At 28.3% G+C, this 22,589-nt stretch overlaps 1 protein-coding gene across 1 annotated transcript in view; it reads right to left on the bottom strand.

Moving 5' to 3' along the window:
* The window catches only part of LOC129963412 (hemicentin-1-like), a 710,215-nt gene that overhangs the window by 286,178 nt on the left and 401,448 nt on the right, over positions 1-22,589 (bottom strand). Inside the window, exon 2 of the mRNA XM_056077767.1 lies at positions 5,434-5,772. Within this exon, the coding sequence (XP_055933742.1) occupies positions 5,434-5,772 (339 nt within the window). The remainder of the gene's footprint in view (positions 1-5,433; positions 5,773-22,589) is intronic.

The following is a 22,589-nucleotide window of genomic DNA, read 5'->3' as shown; positions in this document are numbered from 1 at the left end:
CAAATTTCTTTGTAAAATTTGTACTTATGTATGCAAAGAAAATTCTTTGTAATCACCAAAAAATTCGAACTCGCGATTTTGATTAAACTCTACGTTTCGTTTTAGACCTCACTGGGTCCAAAAGGCACATTTTTGTGACTATGTCTATCTGGGAACGCGATCATTCAAAATCGTTTTGAGCTAGATGTATGAAATGCAGTACTTAATCTTTGCACCAAATGAATAGATTAGAATTAAATTTTGAATGAAATCCATTTAAAAGAAATCTTTATGTCTGTCTGTTCGAATATAAGTTAGAACAAAAACTACAAAACGAATAAATCCAAATGAATAGAATTCCATACATACATTTAATTTCTAAAGTTTAGGTTTTTACCCAATTTGAAATCTAATCCGTCGGGGGAGGGTTGTTCGTCAGACTATTCTTGTGCATAGGAAATGAAAACCGCGTTATTTCAAAAACAACTTAGGTAAGTCAACCATCTAACTCTCCGACCCGCCCTAAGGCACACGGATTTAACCCATAAAACTGAATGACCGGACCACCGCAACAGCAATTGGCGGGAACTGTGGTTGAGTCCTAAGGGTCGTCACCGGCCACGGTACAACCCTCCCCGAAGGAAGTACGTCCCGTCATCGATGGGAGGAGCCAGTGAAATTTGGTCATTAGGCTATAATTTTGGCCTAAGTGTAAATTAGGAGTCATATACGTCAAAATAGTGACATAGTCTTTATTTTCATAAACAAGCAAATGTCCTAATTCAAAGTGCTATGATTTAAGTATATTAAATTCATTATGTGCTACTTTAATTTTAATTGCAATTGTGTGTCATATGTTATTTTCCAATGATCAGAAAATGAGATTCATAATAAATACTGGTGTTTTGGTACTTATGTATTAACCACATCTCAGCGATTATTCATCGAATATCGTAATTGAATAGGCTTTTTCATAACTGTATTCCACCAGTGTCACAGAGTAAATAATGGACAAGTAACTTTGTTATAGAGCATACAAGAAGGTTTCGGAGGGACCATTAACACATGATTTTCAAAGTTACGAAAATACAATTCATTTCTTTCATTAGTGATTTATACCCAATTACAATTTTTCAAATAAACTATCCACAATATGCATTTTGCTTTACAAATGATTGTAAAAAATTGGTCTGGTTGAAGGAATTGGATAAGGATTTAATGATAATTTTTTTTATATAAATTACATTATTTTACCATTATTAAATAAGTTAAAATTATGCTATCGAATTAGAAATAAATATTAAGTTTAATTGTAAAAAATGAAATATAGGGAATAAAAAAGGAAAGAAATGAAACAGGCCAGTAGACTTTATTAAGGGTCACCCTCAGGCAAGGATTCAAACCACGGATTTTTTCTGTGAGGAACCTGCCTTTATTCCAAGTATTGACCCGAAAATCCCAAGAAATATTTGATAGTTTCTTAAAATTGTTCTACTGATAGAGGTAAAAATTCGATACAAGAATTTCATGGAAAAACTATTCTATGTATTTATTTGTTATTTCCGTTGAATCATCGGATAACAAAAACAAGAACATTAATCTAATTAGTTGGATAGAAACTGAATATCAATGTGTTTATAAAAAAAATAAGACTGCAGCGAAATTAAAATGACTGTATATTCAAAAACTCTAAACTAATTTTTCTAGCATTAAGCAACTAAAAGAAAGATGGCATGCCTTTAATATCATTCAGAAACAAAAACAAAAAAAAGATTACCGAAAATCTCCAAAGAAAATATTCAGATGATTCGTGTAAAGCTCAGCGAAAAACTTACTCTTATTGCATTTAACTTGAACGAATCCCAGATACATTTGGGTTTTTTTTCTTCTGGCCTAAAGAAAACCATCCTAGACCAAACAAAAGAAATAAGCCAGGATGGAAAAAAAATATTTTGGGAAGGAAACAGAAGCAATGGGAAACTAACCTGCACCATTTTTTACGCAATTCTCCGCCGTGGACTGGTTTATGGCAGCTGAGTCCACACATGTGCAGCAGACCGAAGCCAAACCATCCTGGCCGGGATCAGAAAGAAACAGGATACTTTTATCCTTTTATGCATATAGGAAAAAGGGAAAAAAAAAAGAAAAGAAAAGAGAAGTAGGGCTCGCACTAAGAAGGTTGGCGTAATTCTTTCTGTCAAAGAATGTTGTACGGTTAATGTACGACAGCTTCCCGGAGATCCAGTGAAATTTAAAGGATTTAAGGCTTGTTATTTTTGGTTAACTTTTCCGTTTTTTTCTCAGTGTTACCGTTGAATTTAATAGAAAAAGTCACGTTTTTATAAAATAAAGTGACTTGCTTTAAAAAGTTTATGTTCTACTTATGTGTAAAACAAAGGAGTTTTAGAAGATTCAGTATTTTATCATGTAGATGAAGCGTTTTATCTAAACGTCATAAATGAATGCATGGATTACAAAAGCATTTTCTTGAGGTAGTAACAGAAATTGGAGCATGGTCAACTTGGTTATATGTTCCTATATACCGAAATATTTGTACAGCAAGGTAATAAGACAAATATATTCGACCCCACGAGATTGTGTGGCTACTAGTTTGCGATTCATTTCTCAGAGTAAAACTAAATAGACGGATCTATTTGATTTTTAGTTCTCTGAACAGTTCTTTAAACAAGTTGAATCTGCGCTACTGTTCTGGATGAAAGAATTAATTGGATTTTACATTTAAGGATAGATTCTGTCAGTTTCTAAAACCGAATTTATAATGAAACTTCAATTTCTAGATTAGAAAACATAGCATGAACCTATAATAGGCAAGATCTTTCAAATCTTGAAAACGAAAATATCATGTGCATTAGATGAGGAACATTGATAGTAATGCATGATTGAGAATCGCTAATTATTATAAATATGTAAAATAGTGCTTCCAAATAGCATTCCATTTAATGAGAAGTAGTTACACAAATTTCAATAATGATGTGAAAAATAATAGTTGAGAATGTGGGAGTTAAATATGTTTCTTGAAAACATAGTTAATTTAAATTAAACTAATATTATTCGTTTCAATAACCCAAGACTACACTTTTCAACGATTCTATCTCTTTACTTTTTTTGATAATAGTACAAGTTTTTACAGCTTTAAAATCTGCAGATAGTTCGAGTTTATCTTAGTGGTAATGTATATATTTACTCCTTTCATCTTTTTTCTCACTCATATTTTCACTAAATGAACACATGCCAACGCATGCACAAAAGTGCGGAGGGTTTTCGAATCCGAGAACGAACAGTGGCTCTGTAACTTCATTTTGTACTTTTTTTACATAGATATGAAATGGGTTTCGAGTTAATCAAGGACATGAAAGGAGGATTAGCAGTCATCTTTACAACTTTTTTGCTCCAGTCTTTAGGCCTAAATCGCTATAAGCTTACATGTGAGGTAATCTTCATTCACTGCAATTACCTAACCCTAAAAGTGTGCTACATTATTTTTTCTTTTTCTGCTCACATAATATTTCGGAATAATTTATAAAGAATTTGAAGCGTTAAAAAAATTAAAATTAAGTACGTTTTTCTATAAGCAAAAACATAAGGAAAATAAAAGGCAAATCTTTGGTTTTCAGGGTTCAGTCCATAATGAAGATCTCTGTGTGTAAGTTGAATTTCTTTTATTTATCAACAATGTTCATTCTATCTTAAACTTTTAAATCAATATACGTTAAAGAAAATTAATTAACTGTTCGATTCTTCTCAGGGAGGACCGAATGCACCACAGCTGTTGCACAACGTACACACACCAAAACCACCTTTCTAGCCATATTCTCAGCAAAAATCTTCTCGCCCACCCCCAGAAGCCTCTTCAAAACCCCTTGGGTTTGTTATCCTCACGTCTGCCATTTACAGACATGAAAAGAATCATAATCAATATCTATTTCATTATTGCCGAATCATAAAATCTGGACTTCGTAAATACTACAAAGTGAAAGACACTTTTTCAGTATTGCGAATGAGATGACAGCTCAATTATCTGATTGAGTAATGAATGAAATATTGCTGGGAGTTGAATGAATGTGTTAAGTTGGTCGAAAATGCCACACATCGACTATTCAGTAACGCATATGGGCATCCAAGGGCTTCACAAATACCAACGGAGTGTACAGACAGAGATGGTACATCAATTCTTGCATGCTCTTTTGCCACTCTCCAGAACAAATTCCAGCTCGAAATTCTTGTCCATAATCAATTTATAGTTTGATAGATTTCTTCTCAGTGCATAGTTGGAAAATCAACTTTTAGTTGTTCTTTACTTTTCTGTTGGTTCTTTTTCTTACGATAAACATCAAATGCTTCTTAATTTCATCTCTTCTGATTCAATTGCAAATATCTCCTACTGTTTCTCTTATTTTGTGAGCAAATGCTTGAACATTTCTTTATCTTAACAAAACTTTCTTTATTGTTAGATTGCAATTGGTTCCTTTGGTTCATTTAGAGACTACAGTGTTATTTCAGCCGCCTTATCTTGTAAGTTATTGCAGAATGATAATTATTTTTAATATGAATGTTCTATGAAATAAACATGTAATATGAAAGATTCACTTTTAAATGAACATGCTATGTTTTTACGAAAATCGTCTGGAAAAAAAAGGTGAATCAGAACCAGACGATTTTAGTCCAACAAACTGGATTATAAAAAACAATGCTTTAATCCATCAGTATTACAGAAAACAAAAACCACAGTAACAGAACTACATTTGTAATGCTTTTCAAGTTCTACGGTATTGATGAAACAAACAACAAACAGACAAAGAGATAGGAACTCATCATTGAAATAACAGAAATAGTACTCCGCATTTAACATTCTCCAGTTTGCGCTACCAACCGACTACGGAGATATATTTATTCATTTTAACTATTCCTCGAGTGCATATATACTTATTATAGAACGTGAAAACACTTGGAACTCTCCAGAAAAGTCTCAGTATCTCAATTATTAGTAGAGATAGGTCCATGATTCTTGAATTTTCCAGAACATGCAGCTCACATGATTCAGAGGTCATTAAGTTAGATGAATTTAGAATGTTTCAAAAAATTCTCTTTCTAATCATAATAGTATTATAGTAGATAAGAGATATTACAGAATAGTTGCAACGTAAAAGCCTAAATGAAACTGGAAAGAGTTTCATTGTAAAAAATGCTTATATTCCTCTTAATAAATACATCAATTATTGTCTCCCATCTTGGTAAGAAACGTAACGGACATGGCTGAATTGAGGCAAATTAAGTACAATCGAAAAATCGAGCGAATTGAATACAATCGAAAAATCGAACGAATTAAATACAATCGAATTAATAATCGGAAAACATCCAAACTGCTCTTTTTAACTTCAGAAAAGAAACATGTACGAGCATTTTGAGATAAGCAAAATCAGTATCAATTCTTACCTAACACTTTGACAGCTATCTGATAATTTCTTGTCTGTGCCTTCCTGAAGTCCACTCTACACCTATATTCGCCTTCATCTTCAGGGCCAACAGGAGATATTTCCAAAACAGCTGGCCTCGGGATGGTGTTGAAGTAGGCCCTTCGGGACAGTAGATCACTGGAGGAATGTCTGGCCTGACCCACATGACCTCTTCTAGCATCGAAGCTGTAGATCGGTGTGGCAATATCTCCCTTGTACCATAGTACCAGGTACACCTCATCTCCAATCATTGGGGAGATTATATCACAGGGCAGAGACACTTTACCACCTGAGAGAACGGTGTGTCTTTCTTGGGGTTCTAAAAACATAAAAAGTAGTTTAATGTTAGAGTGTTTTGTTGAGAGAACATTTAGATAAAAATATAAAAATTTTTGATAAGATATATATTTTAATAATTCATCACCAGTATGGTTTTACAAATTAAAAATAACTATGTTTTTTTTAATAATTTATTGCTTTTTCTCAACAACTTAAATCATTGACAGTATTTCATATATTTGTTAATCAATTTTTGAATTAAGAAGCGATGCATCAAGAGTATATATGATTTTGATAATATAAGCATTTCAATAATGACTTATTGGTGTACTTTTCCTAATAAACAGATGTATCGTTCTTATCAATAAATTCATTTATCATTAACTGGTGTTATCATATAATGATTTATTTATAGAGCTACTTTACAATAAGAAAAATTCTCCGTAAGAAAAATAATAACCTCATTTGAGATTCTCATGACCGAAATTAAAGCTAGCAAAGCTATTTGGTACATTTTTACAGCTGTGCTAAAAAAGATGAAATTTTTTCCCTTTGTTTGGATGTACATGCTTTCTTTCGAAATCCGCTTATTAAGAACTGATATGTTATCCAGGCGTTAGTCTTTTAATGCTGTATTAGAAATAAAATCTGATTAGTACCATAATTACTGCATATGTATTCATATTAAATATTGATAAGTATCATAATTACTGCATATGTATTCATATTAAATATTGATAAGTATCATAATTACTGCATATGTATTCATATTAAATATTGATAAGTATCATAATTACTGCATATGTATTCATATTAAATATTGATAAGTATCATAATTACTGCATATGTATTCATATCAAATATTGATAAGTATCATAATTACTGCATATGTATTCATATTAAATATTGATAAGTATCATAATTACTGTATATGTATTCATATTAAATATTGATAAGTATCATAATTACTGCATATGTATTCATATTAAATATTGATAAGTATCATAATTACTGCATATGTATTCGTCTTAAATCTGCATTATATGATATATTTCCACAGATGAATGCAAGTAAAATATGTTATTTTTAACTAACTGAATGATGAACCATACATTTGATCAGCTATAAATTTCAGTTCATTTCAAAAAAGTAACGAGCAGAAATGAATATTTATTAATGTTTCTATATCAAAAAAATTTAGAATTACATCGTTTCTACAAAAATTAAATTTTTAACAATAAACTGTTTGTACATCACAGAGTTTCGTTTCAAAAGTCTTATTTTTTATTCCTTTTGAAATAAATGTGTAGAATATATTATTTTTGTTAAGACATGGCACTTCTGAGGTTTTAACAATTTCTTGGAGGACAACTATTTGATTTGTTTAACTAAAATTGCGAGCTTACTGCAACATTTCAATTATACTTAACAGAAAACTTTTTTTTCATTTCTAAAATCGAAATTTGAAAACCATTTGAGAATTATTTTTTTCTTCATTCTTGCTTTGAAACACAAAAAAGAAAAAAAATCTTGACTGACACCACTGCTGTACAAAAATGAGAAAAGGTTCTTTGAAAATAAAAGATAGTGTCAGAAGTTCAATTACAAGTGACGGGTATGCTCGCTTTTCTATTAAAGTTTTTTTTTTTCATTATTATTTTTTAAAATCAAACAAAAAAAATATTCTTAGTTTTTACCACATTTACTTTTTAAAAAAAATCTTAATAAGAACGCAAGAGAAATCGTTTTTTGAACGACAGAAAAAAAAACATATTAAGCATCATTAATTTTATCACAGAGGTGGTAATGAATAGCATTTACTAAGGCTCTAATTTTTTTTCTTCTTTTTCTTAGATATTTTTTTTTTAAAAACTTTTCCTTGATGAAAGAATAATTAAATTTCAAATGAGCGGGATTTCTAGATAAGTTTCATGTTTTGGAAGCATTACATATCGATATTAATTATGTGACACAGCGGAAAATTGACAGTTCGCAAGGCGTGTAAAAATTGAATTTTTCTATTTCTAATGGCATGCTCAAACTACAAACGGCATTTCCTTTAAGATTTATAAAGCATTAGTATATGGATAAAAAATATTTTTGCATCTAATTTTGCTAATTTGAGCGCATAATAAATACAAATAAGCATAGATAAAAGAAATAAACAGACGTATTGTGATAAGAGTATTAATAGATTTTATACGATGCATTGAATAAGAATTAAAACGTATATCTTTATGTTACTTATTCAAATTGTTTATTGATGATACATTCTTTGTTAATCAGGTCATATTTTAACAAACAAACAAAAACTAGATATTTGTTTAAGGTTAATGAATTATTGCGTGGCATGTTTAATTATTATTTCATTTATATTGTAGATAATATAATATTCTTATAAAGGATCGCAACAAATACTGTATTCATTTTTAAAAAAATCAAGAAACATCGTAGTAGTTTTTTAAAAAGCAATAAATATTATATTTTAAATTTTCTAAATATATAAAAATTTAAGAATCACATCGAATTTCTGAACTCTAGTAGATTTTTATTTTCCGAGAAAATGCTACATGGAAATAACCTTAAAAAAATGTTACTCCCCACACTTCAGAAATATTATTCAAAATTTATAAAACATACTAATTTTTTTGTAATAAATATGGTAACTTTATGTATTTTATCTATTTTTTTAGAAAGAGATATTAATAATTAGAAATAAATATTTTTTTAGAAATAATATATTAGAAATAAATATTATTTTTTCAATTTGGAATTCTATTTTTCAAATGAAATTATGAACTCAAAATGAAAATTTTATAAGATGAAATGGAATATCTTTATTTCTTAATTTAAAAAAAAAATCATTATTTTTATTATTTTAGAGAACGAATAAAGTCATTAGTTGTCGTTAATGCTGATGACATCAAAGTCATCATGTCATATATTATTTAATTATACTTCTGCAGTATTCTTTTTTGACGATTCTGTAAATAATTTCCAAGCATTATTTGGAGAATTCTATCCTATATATAAAATGAAGAACTTTTGTTGCAAAAGATAATTTAAAAATGTGTTTTACAAATAGAATTCCCCCAGATACGATAAGGATGTATGTTTTAGACATTATGCAGCCATTTATCTCAATTAATGATATCTGAATGGAAACTAAATTTGTTTAAGATATTAGATTTTCAAAAAGTTCGATAAATTTGGCATTAAGCGACCGAATTTTTTGAAATATATTAGTGAAATTAAAGTTATTAATACATAAAAATTTTAATAACTATAATTTTTTTCTTTTGTTGAATTGTATATAATTTCAAAAGGTTTTTAGCTAAGCAAAATTGAAGCAAATGAATTTTGATTTTGATGATTTTCATATTCAGTTTCTTTTTATTTCCTTCATCTTAGTGTATTTCTTAATATTGAGCAAAAAAAGTGGTATTCATTTTCAGAAATCACTAAGCAGAAATTCATAATTATTCTTCTAATACTACGATGCATTTTAATCAAAAAAAATATTTGAACTATTTAGTAAACTTAAGAATGATTTTCTTTGCAACTTCGTATTCAATTAAGATTGGGGAACTTAAAGATCAATACTTTAAATCAATTACTTAAAGTATAAAAAAATTTAGACTGGGATTTTTATCACATATTATAGGAAAAACTGCTAATCATCAAAACCCTGATAGCTTAATAACGTAACAAGCATATTCAGCATTCAAATCCATCTTTTTATTTCAAACAAACAATAAAAGAAATGCAATTAAAAAAAAATTAAAGCAAGCTAACCAAATTGAGACCTTCATTCTTTGACTCTAAAATCTTGATTTTTGGTTAATATTTTTTTAATCAAATGCAAGTAGTTGGAAAAACATATGTTTTTAAAAATTATTTAGTTTGTCAAAAAAATTATCGCACTAATAAAAATGATTTCGAATTGGATTAAAATTAATCACTTTGAAATAATAAATTTTGGATACGAATGCTAATAATACAAATATTTATCTTATTGTTAAATATACGGTTTAAAAAATCAAGGAAATTTGGGATATTAAGATTTATTTCCCAGATAATTAATATCAATTAAATTACTACAGTCAACAATAAAAGTTAAGTTGCCCCTGGTTATGTAATTATAAACAAAAAAAATCCGTAGTAAAATTCTAAAACTTAAGGTCCGGATGCATCTCACTATCTTATTTTATTAATTAAGATTCTCAAATTCATTCATTCATTTACTTCATCTGGCCAACCATTTGTTTTAATTTACGAATATTAGTTGATAATTAACATACAACAATTTAAAAATCAATAATTTATTTCTGATACTGATCTTTTAGATTAGTTTTGTCAAGTACCTTTGAAATGTTGAAAAAAAAATTGAAAATTTTAAAAATATTAACTTTGTTAATACCACTAGTACCTCTTATTATTTTTCCTCAAATAATAATGATTTTAAAACTCACTCATCATTCATTCAGTTACCTCATTTATTTAATCATTTACATAATATATTAAAATTAATATTAATTAAAAATTAACATACACTTATTTAAGAACAATAGATCATATCAGATAATATATTAGAAAACATATTTAAAATGTTAATAAAATTATTTTTCTGAATAGCACCAGCACACCTCAATATTTTTCCTTCAATAAATTACGATTTTAAAATTCACTCATCAAATTCATTCATTTGCTCCCAGTACTTAAACATTTATTTGATTTTTGAATTTTAAGTAAAAATTAACACGCACCAATTAAAAAATGAATAGTTCATATCTGATATTGATTTATATCTATGATTTATGTATTTAAAAAACTTCAGAGATGTTAATAAAATTATTTCAATAACCATTTAGCTATAATTAGTTTAATTTTAAATTTAATGAATTGAATAATTGATATCTGAATTCTTTCAATTATAATCTATCATATCTTTATTTATTTTTACGTTATATCTTCGTATATAAATTAAAAATAAGCTGACATCCCTTATATTCAACTTTAGATTTTTCTTTAAAAAATAAATTTTAAATTTACTTTAATAATTTAAAATCGTTTTCTTCTTATTAAAAAATATTAAATTTTCCCTCTTAAAAACCTTTTTTCCAATCGCAAAATAAATTTTGTGGAATAATTTCTTTGCACGTATTTCCAGATAATTAGAAATTCTGAAGGACAATGTTTTAAAAAAAGAATAAAGAAATAAAGGGGAAAAAAAGAAGAACGTTTAATTTCCTTTTCCTTTTAACGCAACCGTTATAAATTTCAACGCCTCATTTAAACAATGTCAGAATTTTTTAGAAAGTGTGTTTACTTGTTCATCATGCGAAAGAACTTAGTCTTCCTTTTAATTATATTTCACGTGTCTTAATCCTTTTAATAGCAAACCCTTACAAAGATTTTTGCAATAATTACATGAACTGTCACACATAATCCACAGAAAGTTTTCATTTTTCTTTCAGATATATACCCTGGATTATTTCTTTAAGAGAAAAATATGTAGAATTAGTCAATTGGTATCTATAATTTTTTTACTCCCGTTTTCATTTTTTACACACTTAATGAAATTAATTTCGCATTTTACTCTCTTCATGACGTCGAAGACTTTATTTACTAAATTCTTACTTGAAGTAATGACTAACAGAGATAATTAGTGGGGATAGTTAAACATGAACCAATTTTTAACAAATTGCTTGATTATGGAACCTAACTAATTCTGTAGAGGATTTAAAAGACCATAGTGCAACCTATTCAATGATTAATTTGATTGCTTTTATACTTTTGAAAGCTAATATAATTGCAAAATTTCTTGAAGATAACGGTGCGACAAATTAAGAAAAAAAAATTGTTTGCTTTTTCAGTTAACTAATTAGTCATAATTTAATTAAATTCTAAAAGCAAGGGTTGGATATAAAATAATGTTTTAACTATATTTAATTTTTTTAAATAAAAATCCCTTCATCTAAATTATAGTGGAATAGAAACGTCTCTACTTTAGATAATGTGTGTTCTGTGTCTGTCTGTATTTTGGCTTTCTACATGCTAGAGTATTTAACCTAAAGCTACCAAAATCCAAACATATTTACTTTGGACGATGCAAATGTGTTTTGATATTTTAATTAGAATTCTAATTAATTAAAATAAAGTGGAATTCAAATTTCTTCCAGCGATAACTTTCAAATGAATTTTTCATAAAAGGATTATCTGTTCAATGATACCTATTTTTTAGCCCTATACAGTTTTCAAATTTTTATTATATTTTAAAACAACATATTTCCCAGTAAATAAAAATAATAAATTACCCGCCATATTTGTATGGAAAAAATAAGATTTTATCAATCGAACTAAATTTAGAAAAGAATAAATTCTATGCGTCTATGAAACAAAATAAATCTGAAATATATTTTTTAGAAAAATAAATGCAAATAAGGGGATCTGTAACATGTAAAATATCTATATTAATACATCCATAATTATGTGTTAGTTAAGGTAAGTATATTTTAATATATACAAGATATATCCCCTAATAAGGTCACAACATCTACTTTTAATAATGGTTTAGTAATAATTAGTAATAGTTGTACAATAGTACTTTGCGTAATAAACTAGTAATACTTTTAATAATAGTTGAACAAGTGAAATGTTTCAATGGAATAAATAATTATATTTTGTGCAGTTAAATCAATAAATGCTTTGATGAATTAAAGAAGTTTTATTTTTATACAAATTATCGATCCTATGATTTTTATCAAACTAAATATTCTTGAAACACTAATGATAAATGCCATATTCTTCTTTTTAGAGTTATGAAAATCTACATATCACTATTTTATAAAAACTGCGATTTTAGACCACACCATTGAGCGACTCAAGAAAAAGACCTCCATCAGCCCTTAGAATTTTTTCCAACGACATCGGACCTATGATATTGAGACTGTTGGTCGATCTGAAATAGTGATATTCATAACTAAATAACTCGGTCATATTTGGTTTTAAAAGATAAAAACTGCGTTTATTTATTTATCCAAAAATATGAGTGTCAATAATTTATTACTGAATGTAATTCTTTTGAATAAAAAAACTGTACAACATTTTTGGTTTCATGATTTCTAACGAGCATATTTATTAATTAAAACAAAATAAAATATAATTTTTTACGCCATTTGAAGTTTTTTGTATTAAATTGAATGTTATGGAACATTAGATAATTTTTTTACAGAATAGTCACTTAAGATATTTTATAAATCATAAAAATATATTCCGTAGGTACACAAAAAATTTCAATGCTGCACGATTATCTTTTCTGTGCAAATATTTTTTTTTTTAAATATGTATCAACAATAAAAATTTTGTATCAACTGAAATTTAGTTTTAAAGTTTGAATTTCAGAGCATATGACGGAAAATTGGGAAAACGCATAAAATATTGAACATTATGTTTTAAGTCTTCTACAATGTTTGTATCTGTCTATCAAAATTTGATTTTTAAAAATATTTTTCTGAAGAATCTATCCTTGTTACGCTAAATATATAATACACTAATATATAATACAAATTACACTCTATAAATATATAATACAAGTTACACTGTATAAATATATAATACAAGTTACATTAAATATATAATATTGGAGCTATCATTAACCCTGACGGATTAGTTGGTAGCCAAAAGCGGTCAGTAAAAAATAAAACAAATGTGTACTGTAAAATATTATTTTAATAATCTCTTAGCTCAAATTTTAATTTAATGCTAAAAGTTTATTTTTTAAGACTGAAATTTTATCTTTGCAGATAAAAATGAGATTTAGATTGCATTAGTTTAGATTATAAGATCGATACTTTGAAATCCGATTATGCGCTTGATAAGCAAGCGAAATTCCTTTCAGTAATTCGGCAAATCCTCTCATTTTGCAAATTTCTGAAATAATTTTTTTAACGATAGATACAATCACGAATTGCTACTAAATCCAGGTTAAAGATTTGATGAACGAATTTTCCTTGAAATACAAATCCTATCGATAATGCAGGATATTAATACTTCGTATAATTGAAATTCTGTCTTTAAATCATTATTACTGAATGAATATGTGGAGATTGAATTGCCAAGGACAGAACCCGCGACGTTATGATTCGTACCCGCATAACATAACCACTAGAGAAAAGTGATCACCCCTGTCCAGACTTATGAATCTACCACCACAAACATACGGGACTTGTAGAGCAATGAAGTTTACAATTACATGTTCTGCTATATAGTTACAGATTACATAGGCATACTATCTTATTTCAAATGTTGCGAAGTCGTAGAACACCTGATACAGTATCAAGTCTTGCAGATTATTCGGATGGAATGGTCTACCTGTTGAATGATATTTGAAAGTTCTTGGTATCAACCCAAGATTGATAATTTTATTCGCTTGCTTATTAGTTGATCTATCCGAATTCAAGATCCTATAACTATGATCTGATAAAAGAATGAACCAATTTCTGATATTAGCTACTGAAACAGCTGGAGATTTTTACTGCTGTTGGTAACTCCATAAGAATCATCAATAAAACTTGTTCCCCTACAGATATTCTACGACCACATCAATGAAAATTAGCTACATATGTGACTAATGACTCTATCAAATTATAATCGTGTTGATATAATAATATTGGACTGTAATTATATATTCCTAACTCCATAAATCTGGCATATCTGGCCCAATCTGGTCCATTTCATAATTGCCATAAATCTGGTGTATGACTTTAATCTTAACAGCAATATAAATGTGCAGCCTAAAATCATACAACGCATGAATGTCTGAAGCCACCAATTTTACATTTACATCAATGCCTGACACACAATTAGCTGCCTGGAATCTATGTCTATACGAACAACAAACTTGTAAAAAGCAGACAGTTTTATCAAAAACAGATATATCCAACATACAATACAAAAATATTTCTACAAGAAAAAAAAAATTCTCTTTCATCGTGACGACAGTGTTTTTCGGTAAAAGATGCAAAGCAAAACTCTAAACTTTAGCTCAAAGTGTTACATCTATTTATTAAATATTTATTACTAAGGTTCGATAATAATTGATGCTGACGATACAAAAAATATAAATTCTTATGAAGTAATTGATTCTTTATCGACTTGGAACTAAAATAAGTACCCCTGACGTCAACTGACTTTTGTTTTCCAATAGAGTTTCATTACATTGATTATCGACATTTGTTATATATTTTTCGTTTATTAAAATAACTAATTTCGAATATAATAATATTATAAACTAGATTAGTTAAACACAGCTAAATAATATATTTATATCTTTCTATATTATTTCAATTATCACAATTTATAATTATTATATGGTTCGTGGATTCACTACCTGAATGAGTCGTACTGCAGGCGTTCCGGCATAGGGGTAACGCATCTTCCTCGTGATCTGGGCGTCCCGGGTTCGAGTCCCGGTTCCGACATGGTTATTCTTCATCCTGTATTCTATCTGTGAGGCGTGTGAATGTGCCCCCCAGTAAAAAGGGGTTGTGTAAGCGAATGTGTGTGAGTTTTATCTTCATATGAGCGAGAAGTCAGACTTCTTCCCTCTGGTTTTCAGGGGTCTTTACCCTCAGATTCTACTGCAACCCATTTCCGTGGAAACACGGACACGTCATCATCATCATCATCAATGAGTCGTATTAGTAATAATGCAAGAAACACGGAATAGGATCTATATATTTAACAATATTTCTTTCTTTTGTCTTTCGGGGAATTTCTTGACTGTATTTATCTATTAAGTTTCTTAATTATCTTTACTTATGATTTAAAAGAAAATAATAGAAGAGTAAATATTTTTCAAGCTCAAATTAATTATTCAAAATAATAAAAATTTTGAAACCACTGGATAACAATAGTACCTTGCAATCTTTCCCTCTTTCTGTATTCTGAATTCGATAAAAACTTTCAATGGCAAAAATTTAGGTTAAAAAAAGAAAATTCAATGAGGCTAATTAATGCTCAAGAAATTAAAAGCTTCCTAACTATCTAATTTTTGAATTTATTAAGTCTTTTGTTACAACACCAAAATTTCGTTATTCTACGCTAAACTATGAGAACAGCAAAAATTTATATGTAAAATTCATAGACAATTATAAAAGCTTTGGGACTATAAAATTACATGAGTTACTCTATTTGCTTCAATATTTTGCAAATATGGGAGAATTATCAGAAAAACCATATCCTGGATTGCGTTATAGAAGTGAAAATGTGCAATAATTTTCATTCATAAACGTTTAAATCAGCAACCAAGTTGAACAACAATGTTTAACAATAACTGATTAATTATAAATTCAAAGTTTCCGAAAACTGTGCAATAGATTACAACATTATGTAAAAAATAATTAAGAATAATGATGTTTCTTCGATGTATTAATTAATTGTATTAATTCTATATATTAATAATCTAGCTCATAAAAATTTATTTCAAATATTGTTGTTTCCATTAATACAGTAGATGACGTTATGTATAACCTGATGATGGTTTAGCAAGAAAATTTCACTTTTTAATCATACTATACGATTTTCAAAATTAAGTTAATAATTTTTTTTTCTTATGGGTTATGCAAAAATTATGTAAATCAGTTGCCTTACAGTAATTTACAGGGTTTAAAGCACACAGGGTTTAAATCACAGCTACTTTTCAACATATAACTCCTCAAGTTCTGGTCAATGCATAATGTGAAACAAAGAATTGTTTGGACTTATTATGAGCCCCTGCTGGATTCTTGAATGTAACAATGTTATGAAATAAAATGTATGTGACATATTAGTATAAATATAATTGAAACAACGTCATGATTTTTAATTGCTTTTTTTTACAATTTTACTTTGCATTCAATTAATCTTGAAGCTTTCTATATTTATTCCATTCGGATTTCATAAAAGTTATTTTAATATTTAGAGCTTTTTTAAGATTAATTAGTAGAGTTTTTTTTATTGTAAATGTGAATTTTAAAGCAAATTTGAAAACATATATAGATGGATAAACATATATCAATTTATCATACATACATATATAGATAAAAAATATTTATTCATTAGACATGGAGGGTCAAGTGAAATAAATTTTTCCAAAGGCATGACCTAAAAAAAATATTTATATAAATCGAATTAATGTTTGTCATCTGCAGAGGCAACTTCAATACATGACAAATGATGCCACATAAAGCAATATCAATTGCATCTTATTGCTGATCAGCGCAGATTCCAATGATGTATGGAAGAATCTTATATGGGGGGATGTGATAAATATGATTTATTTCCGATCGATGTCCATGAACAGTGGGTCAACGACCTCATAAGAGTCGGTATAAATAAAGAAGGATAAATAAGTAAACAGAAGTCATTTAATGCAGCCATACTGGATTTAATGGCCCATGAGCAACGGGGAATGATCTTATGAGGACTTTCTACTTATTATTGTACAGAAAATATGTGAACAATTTTGGATATAGGATCGAAAATATTCATTTATATTTGATTAGTAGATATGTTTTCGATATATACTGAAGCCTTATCAACAGTGCGTTTACGGTATATGTAAGCAAAGATTTATCTTATTAGCTCGAAGATATTAGCACATTGTATAGTCACAAAATAATTATTTGCATTTAGAATTTCCGAGAACTATTAATTATTTGCCTCATTAAATATAGATTACTTAAAGAGGCAGATAAATACTCCATGTATAAACATGACTTTCTTCTATTGTTGAGCTAACAATGCTTTTAATGTATTTGTAGGCAAGGATTTGTCTCATTAGTTCAAAGGAATTTGCACATTGTATAGTCACAAAATAATTATTGGCATTTAAAATTTCCGAGAACTATGAATTATTTTGGATATAGGATCGAAAATCCTCATTTATATTAGATTAATAGATATTTTTAAAGATATACTGATGACTTATCAACAGTGCTTTTAAGGTATATGTAAGCAAGCATTTATCTTATTAGCTCGAAGGTATTAGCACATTCTATAGTCACAAAATAATTATTTGCATTTAGAATTTCCAAGAACTATTAATTATTTGTCTCAGCAAATATAGATAACTTAAAGATGCAGATAAATGCTCAATGTGTAAGGATAAATTTCTTCTACTGTTAGGCTAACAATGTTTTTAATGTATATGTAGGCAAGTATTTATATCATTAGTTCGAAGGTATTTGAACATTATATAGTCACAAAGTAATAATTGGTATTTAAAATTTCCGAGAACTATGAATTATTTTGGATATAGGATCGAAAATCCTCATTTATATTACATTAATATTATTATTATTAAATAGATAATTTTAAGATATGCTGACGCCTTATCAACAGTGCTATTAATGTAAATGTAAGCAAACATTTATCTTATTAGCTCGAAGGTATTACCACACTCAATAGTCACAAAAAAATGATTGGCATTTAGAATTTCTAAGAACTATTAATTTTTGCTTCAGCAAATATGGATCTTTTAATGAAACAAATAAATATCAAAGTGTAACCATGATTTTAGTCTACTGTTAAGCTAAAAGGACAAAGCAAAGATGATTTTAGCTTATCAACAACCATCTGGACACCAAAACGTAAATTTTTAAACTTATAATTATTTATTTGCTTTTTGTACATTTGTACATTTATGTACAAATTTTTGTATAAAATTTATTTGAATGTGGATAATCCTCACATACCAGATTTCTTTAGTAGAAAACATCTCAATCGCTGGCTTTCTAAAAGAAGTATTTGAGTTATTTGAATTCTGCAATGTATAAATTATGCATTGCTTGAAATCCATAATTTAGTTAAACTTCAGTTAAGAGCGAAAGATAATTAATAAAGTTCCCATACCATCCCTTTTCCAGCTTGACAAGTTACCCAACTCAAATTCTTTAACTTCAACTTACCTGCTATTAGCTAGATTTTCAACTATTTGAATTTATTTTCTAATGTAAAGAAATTCATTATAATTTTTAAATGTCTCTGGAATCATTATATGTTGTTGTTGTTACTTATGGCACTTTACAAGCCCGCTGACAGATCTGTCAGCAATTTAATCCCAGTCAACGTCCCTTGTCTTTTCAATAGCGCCAACTAGTGCCAAGAGTACGACTTTGCTACTTCATGCGATACATTCGCTTGCACAACCCCTTTTTACTGGGGGGAGGGCATTCACATACCTCACAAATTGAACAGAAAAACACGCATGCCCGAACCGGGATTCCCAGATCACGGGGACAACGCGTTACCCCTATGCCAGGACGCCGGCTAAATCATTATATGGAGTTAATAAATATTTTTTTTGTTAATTCTAAATAGTCATTTTGTATAAACATTTTTTTTTTCAGGAACCAATGTGTAGTGTTAAACTGTAAATCTTCAGAGACATCCTACTTAAATTCTATAATTTATTGAATGTCGTTAATTCAAAATAGTCATTTTTTTTAGAAAACACTATATAGTGTTAAACGGTAAATCTTTAGACATATTCCCCTTAATGTTCTATAATTTATTGAATGTCGTTAGTTCAAAATAGACATTTTGTTTAAATCTTTTTTTTTTCTTTTAGACACCAATATGTAGTGCTAAACAGTAAATTTTTAGAGATATCCTACTTAAAGCCCTATAAAAAGTTGTGGTATATTGACATTAAAATAGCCTTATAAATTGATTAAAAGGTATATATGTTTCATTTGTAAATACAGCAATATTGATTAATTTTTTTGTAATTAGATACAAATACCCTACATCAAAGTTGTTCAAATTTGATTCTGAATTATAGCACTTAATAAATCTTCATTAATCTTGAAAATAGTTCAACTGTATTTGTTAAGATTTGGATTGTTTAATCTTTTATAAAAAAAAAATGAGTTAGAAAAAACACTTAACTATTTCATTAGATAATTAATCTTTTATATTAAAAGCATCTCAATATAATCAATTTCAAACAAAATAAAGTAAGCTGAAACAATAACACGAAATGAATTTCCCAAACACATTCAAAACATGAGTCAATAAGCCATTTTCCACTTAAAAGTATCCTTAGAAAAACCGAAAACAAATGGAAAAACCTCACGAGATTGAAGAACAAAGCAAACACTTGATCCATCTATACGCGAACTGATTAAATTCTGCTTCCTCCACCAACTTTTTTTTTCTACATCTTCCACTCATTATTATACTTCAGTCTTTCTACTTCTTTAAATATTACAAAACATCCGCTCTGCTTCAAGAATGGGTGACCGTAAAATATCAAGTGAAGAAAAATTCGCATGAATAAAAGAAAAACAATAATGAAAAACCACTTAAACAAGAGTACACCTGAAGCCATTTTCAAAAGTAGCTTTTTGAATTAAAGGTGCACTCTGAAAGACACAAACAAACGGGAGATTTTATAGATATATTTATAAGTTGGAGGAAGAGGATTCACGTTCAAAACAAAAACATTTCCTCTATTCACCCTCGCCGCCTCTAAACTCTTTCAGTGTATTTCAAATCATTAGAAGGATGGATCTCTAAGCCAGCTAGCCACAGGCACTGCTGCAAAATAAAAGACAGGAGGGGAAAAAATGAAAGGAATGTAGTTTTTATGATGTAAACTATGATCCTACTCTTTTTTTTTCCCTCCCCTTTTAACTTTTCTTTTCATTTGTGAACTTTGTGGATCCTTTTTTTCCCTAACTGAGAGTTATAAGGAAAATAAAAAAATTAGTAAAGATCAAAAACAAAGAATATCTTCTTTTGAAACTGACTTTTCCAGATCTTTTACTGAGATCAGTAGGTTAGAGTTGAAACTTTTTTGCCTTTTATTTTAATTTTATTTTTTATATGGTTCCTCTTCGTTCCTCTTTCTTTCTTTCATTTTTTTTATTTTCTTTTTTACTTTTTCATTGGAAAAAAAGGGGAGGGTAGTAAAAAAAAAAAATCGATTCGAAATCAAAAGAAATCACTGCGTCAAAGGCAGTGCAGAGAATAGTAGGAAGAGAAAAGTTGGGAAGTCCTCTTGTTGCTAACTATCTAATACCGAGATCGATATCTTAAATCTTTTTTAGCTTCTTTCTTACTTATTTCGTATATTGTTTGTTAAAAAGTACCGCTGCTATAAGAAACCTGGTAACATTCTGTTTACAAACCGCCGTCTAGCAACCATGATTAAAGATATGGAGAACATTTTTTCTAACTTGAATTGTCTGAAAATTCCACTTTTCTGATTGGCCAAGAAAAGATATCTCAGCAAAATAAAGAAAGCTTAAAATTTTATACTTTAAGTGCATTAATATTATCGTATTTCACTTTGATTTATAACAGACTGATCGTTTTTACTATTGTTTCGTCGTTTCAAATTAAATTCTTTAGACATAAAATGGAATAAATCTGTGGAAATTATTATAAGTACAAATTATAAAAGTTAAAATTTTATACTTAAAGTGATTTAATATTATGACATTTTATTATGACATTGAGGGAATGATATATTCCTGAACTTTTGAATATAGATTTTGGATAACAAAGTAAAATTCTAATATTCTCAGAGCTTAATTATCGATTAATGAATAATTTTTTTTGTTCAATATGAAATATGCGGTAAAGAACTTTAAAAAAAAGCAAGATTCCGTAACAAATCAATAATGACTTATGATATAAATAAGTTATTAGAAATATTTTAAAGAATATGCATATTACTTTAAAGAAATTGAAATTCAGATTTCATACATAGCAGCATTTATAAATTTTTTTTCATTTGGAACTAATTACGTAATGAATATTATAAGAGACAACTAGAAATTAAAGAAAAAAATGCATATTTACATCAACGGTAGTATTTGATATCAGTTAATTTATCAACTCCACGCATTTTATTTAAATTTATGACCTTTCTAAAGAAAAAGAAACGATTCATAAAGTCAGCGAATCTTAAATGAAAAGTTGCTTTTATGAAAGCAATGTAAACTGGAGGCAACAAGGCAACGCTTTGTTCAAACCTAAAAAAAAAATCTTTTTGCTATTTTACTCGCGGAAGATGAATTATATTCTCTCTGAAAATGTCTTGAGGTGGAATGACCTACCTACCTGAGGAGGATACTTTTTTTTTCTTCTGAAAAGTGGAACACCATTTTGGGTTTGTTCAGCCGTTGACAACGGAAGTTTGGAATGATGGATGCTTCTTTAATCTCACCACTGAAGTTTTCTGGGGGATTTTTGGAAAGAAGTGATAGAACGAAAAATGGTTTGAGTCAACAGTCCTCAAGTGGCGACGATTCAACTTATAGACAGTAAGACCGTGATATAATAAGTACGTGAACAGCATAATACATTGTTTTTTATCTACGATTTTCAAAAATGTAAATGCACGTGAGTTCAGAAAACGTTGTTGATGTTTTCATTAATTTTGGAATGAAAAGCTGGCACTGAGATTAAAAGACTTATACCATTAAAGGCTGAATTCTGTACGTTTCGTACTTCACCTACAATGGCTTCCGTTTTCCATTTCTGCATTGGAATTTATTCGATTACTATTTATTCAACAATTTCCAGTCATAGAAAATTTGTTTTGTACTCAAAATACCCATATGCAAAATGTTATGAAAAAAAATAATTAAAATTCTACAGAGATCTTTCAAAAAATGCATATAAAAAGCGGCGTACCTATTTTTAAACTAATTATAGTTACTAAAATAAGTGCTATTTTATCATATTTGATGAAGCATTATAACATAGCAATTACAGAAAAATACAGTTTCCATTTTTCCGACAAATAAATTCATTTGCTTATTCTTAAATAATAATTCTTTCTTTGACAAATAAGTAATGGTA

This window comes from Argiope bruennichi, chromosome 3 (genome assembly GCF_947563725.1).
Source record: "Argiope bruennichi chromosome 3, qqArgBrue1.1, whole genome shotgun sequence".
NCBI lineage: Eukaryota > Metazoa > Arthropoda > Arachnida > Araneae > Araneidae > Argiope > Argiope bruennichi.
The sequence above is the reverse complement of the archived record's forward strand: the minus strand, read 5'-3'. Positions and strand labels throughout refer to the sequence as shown.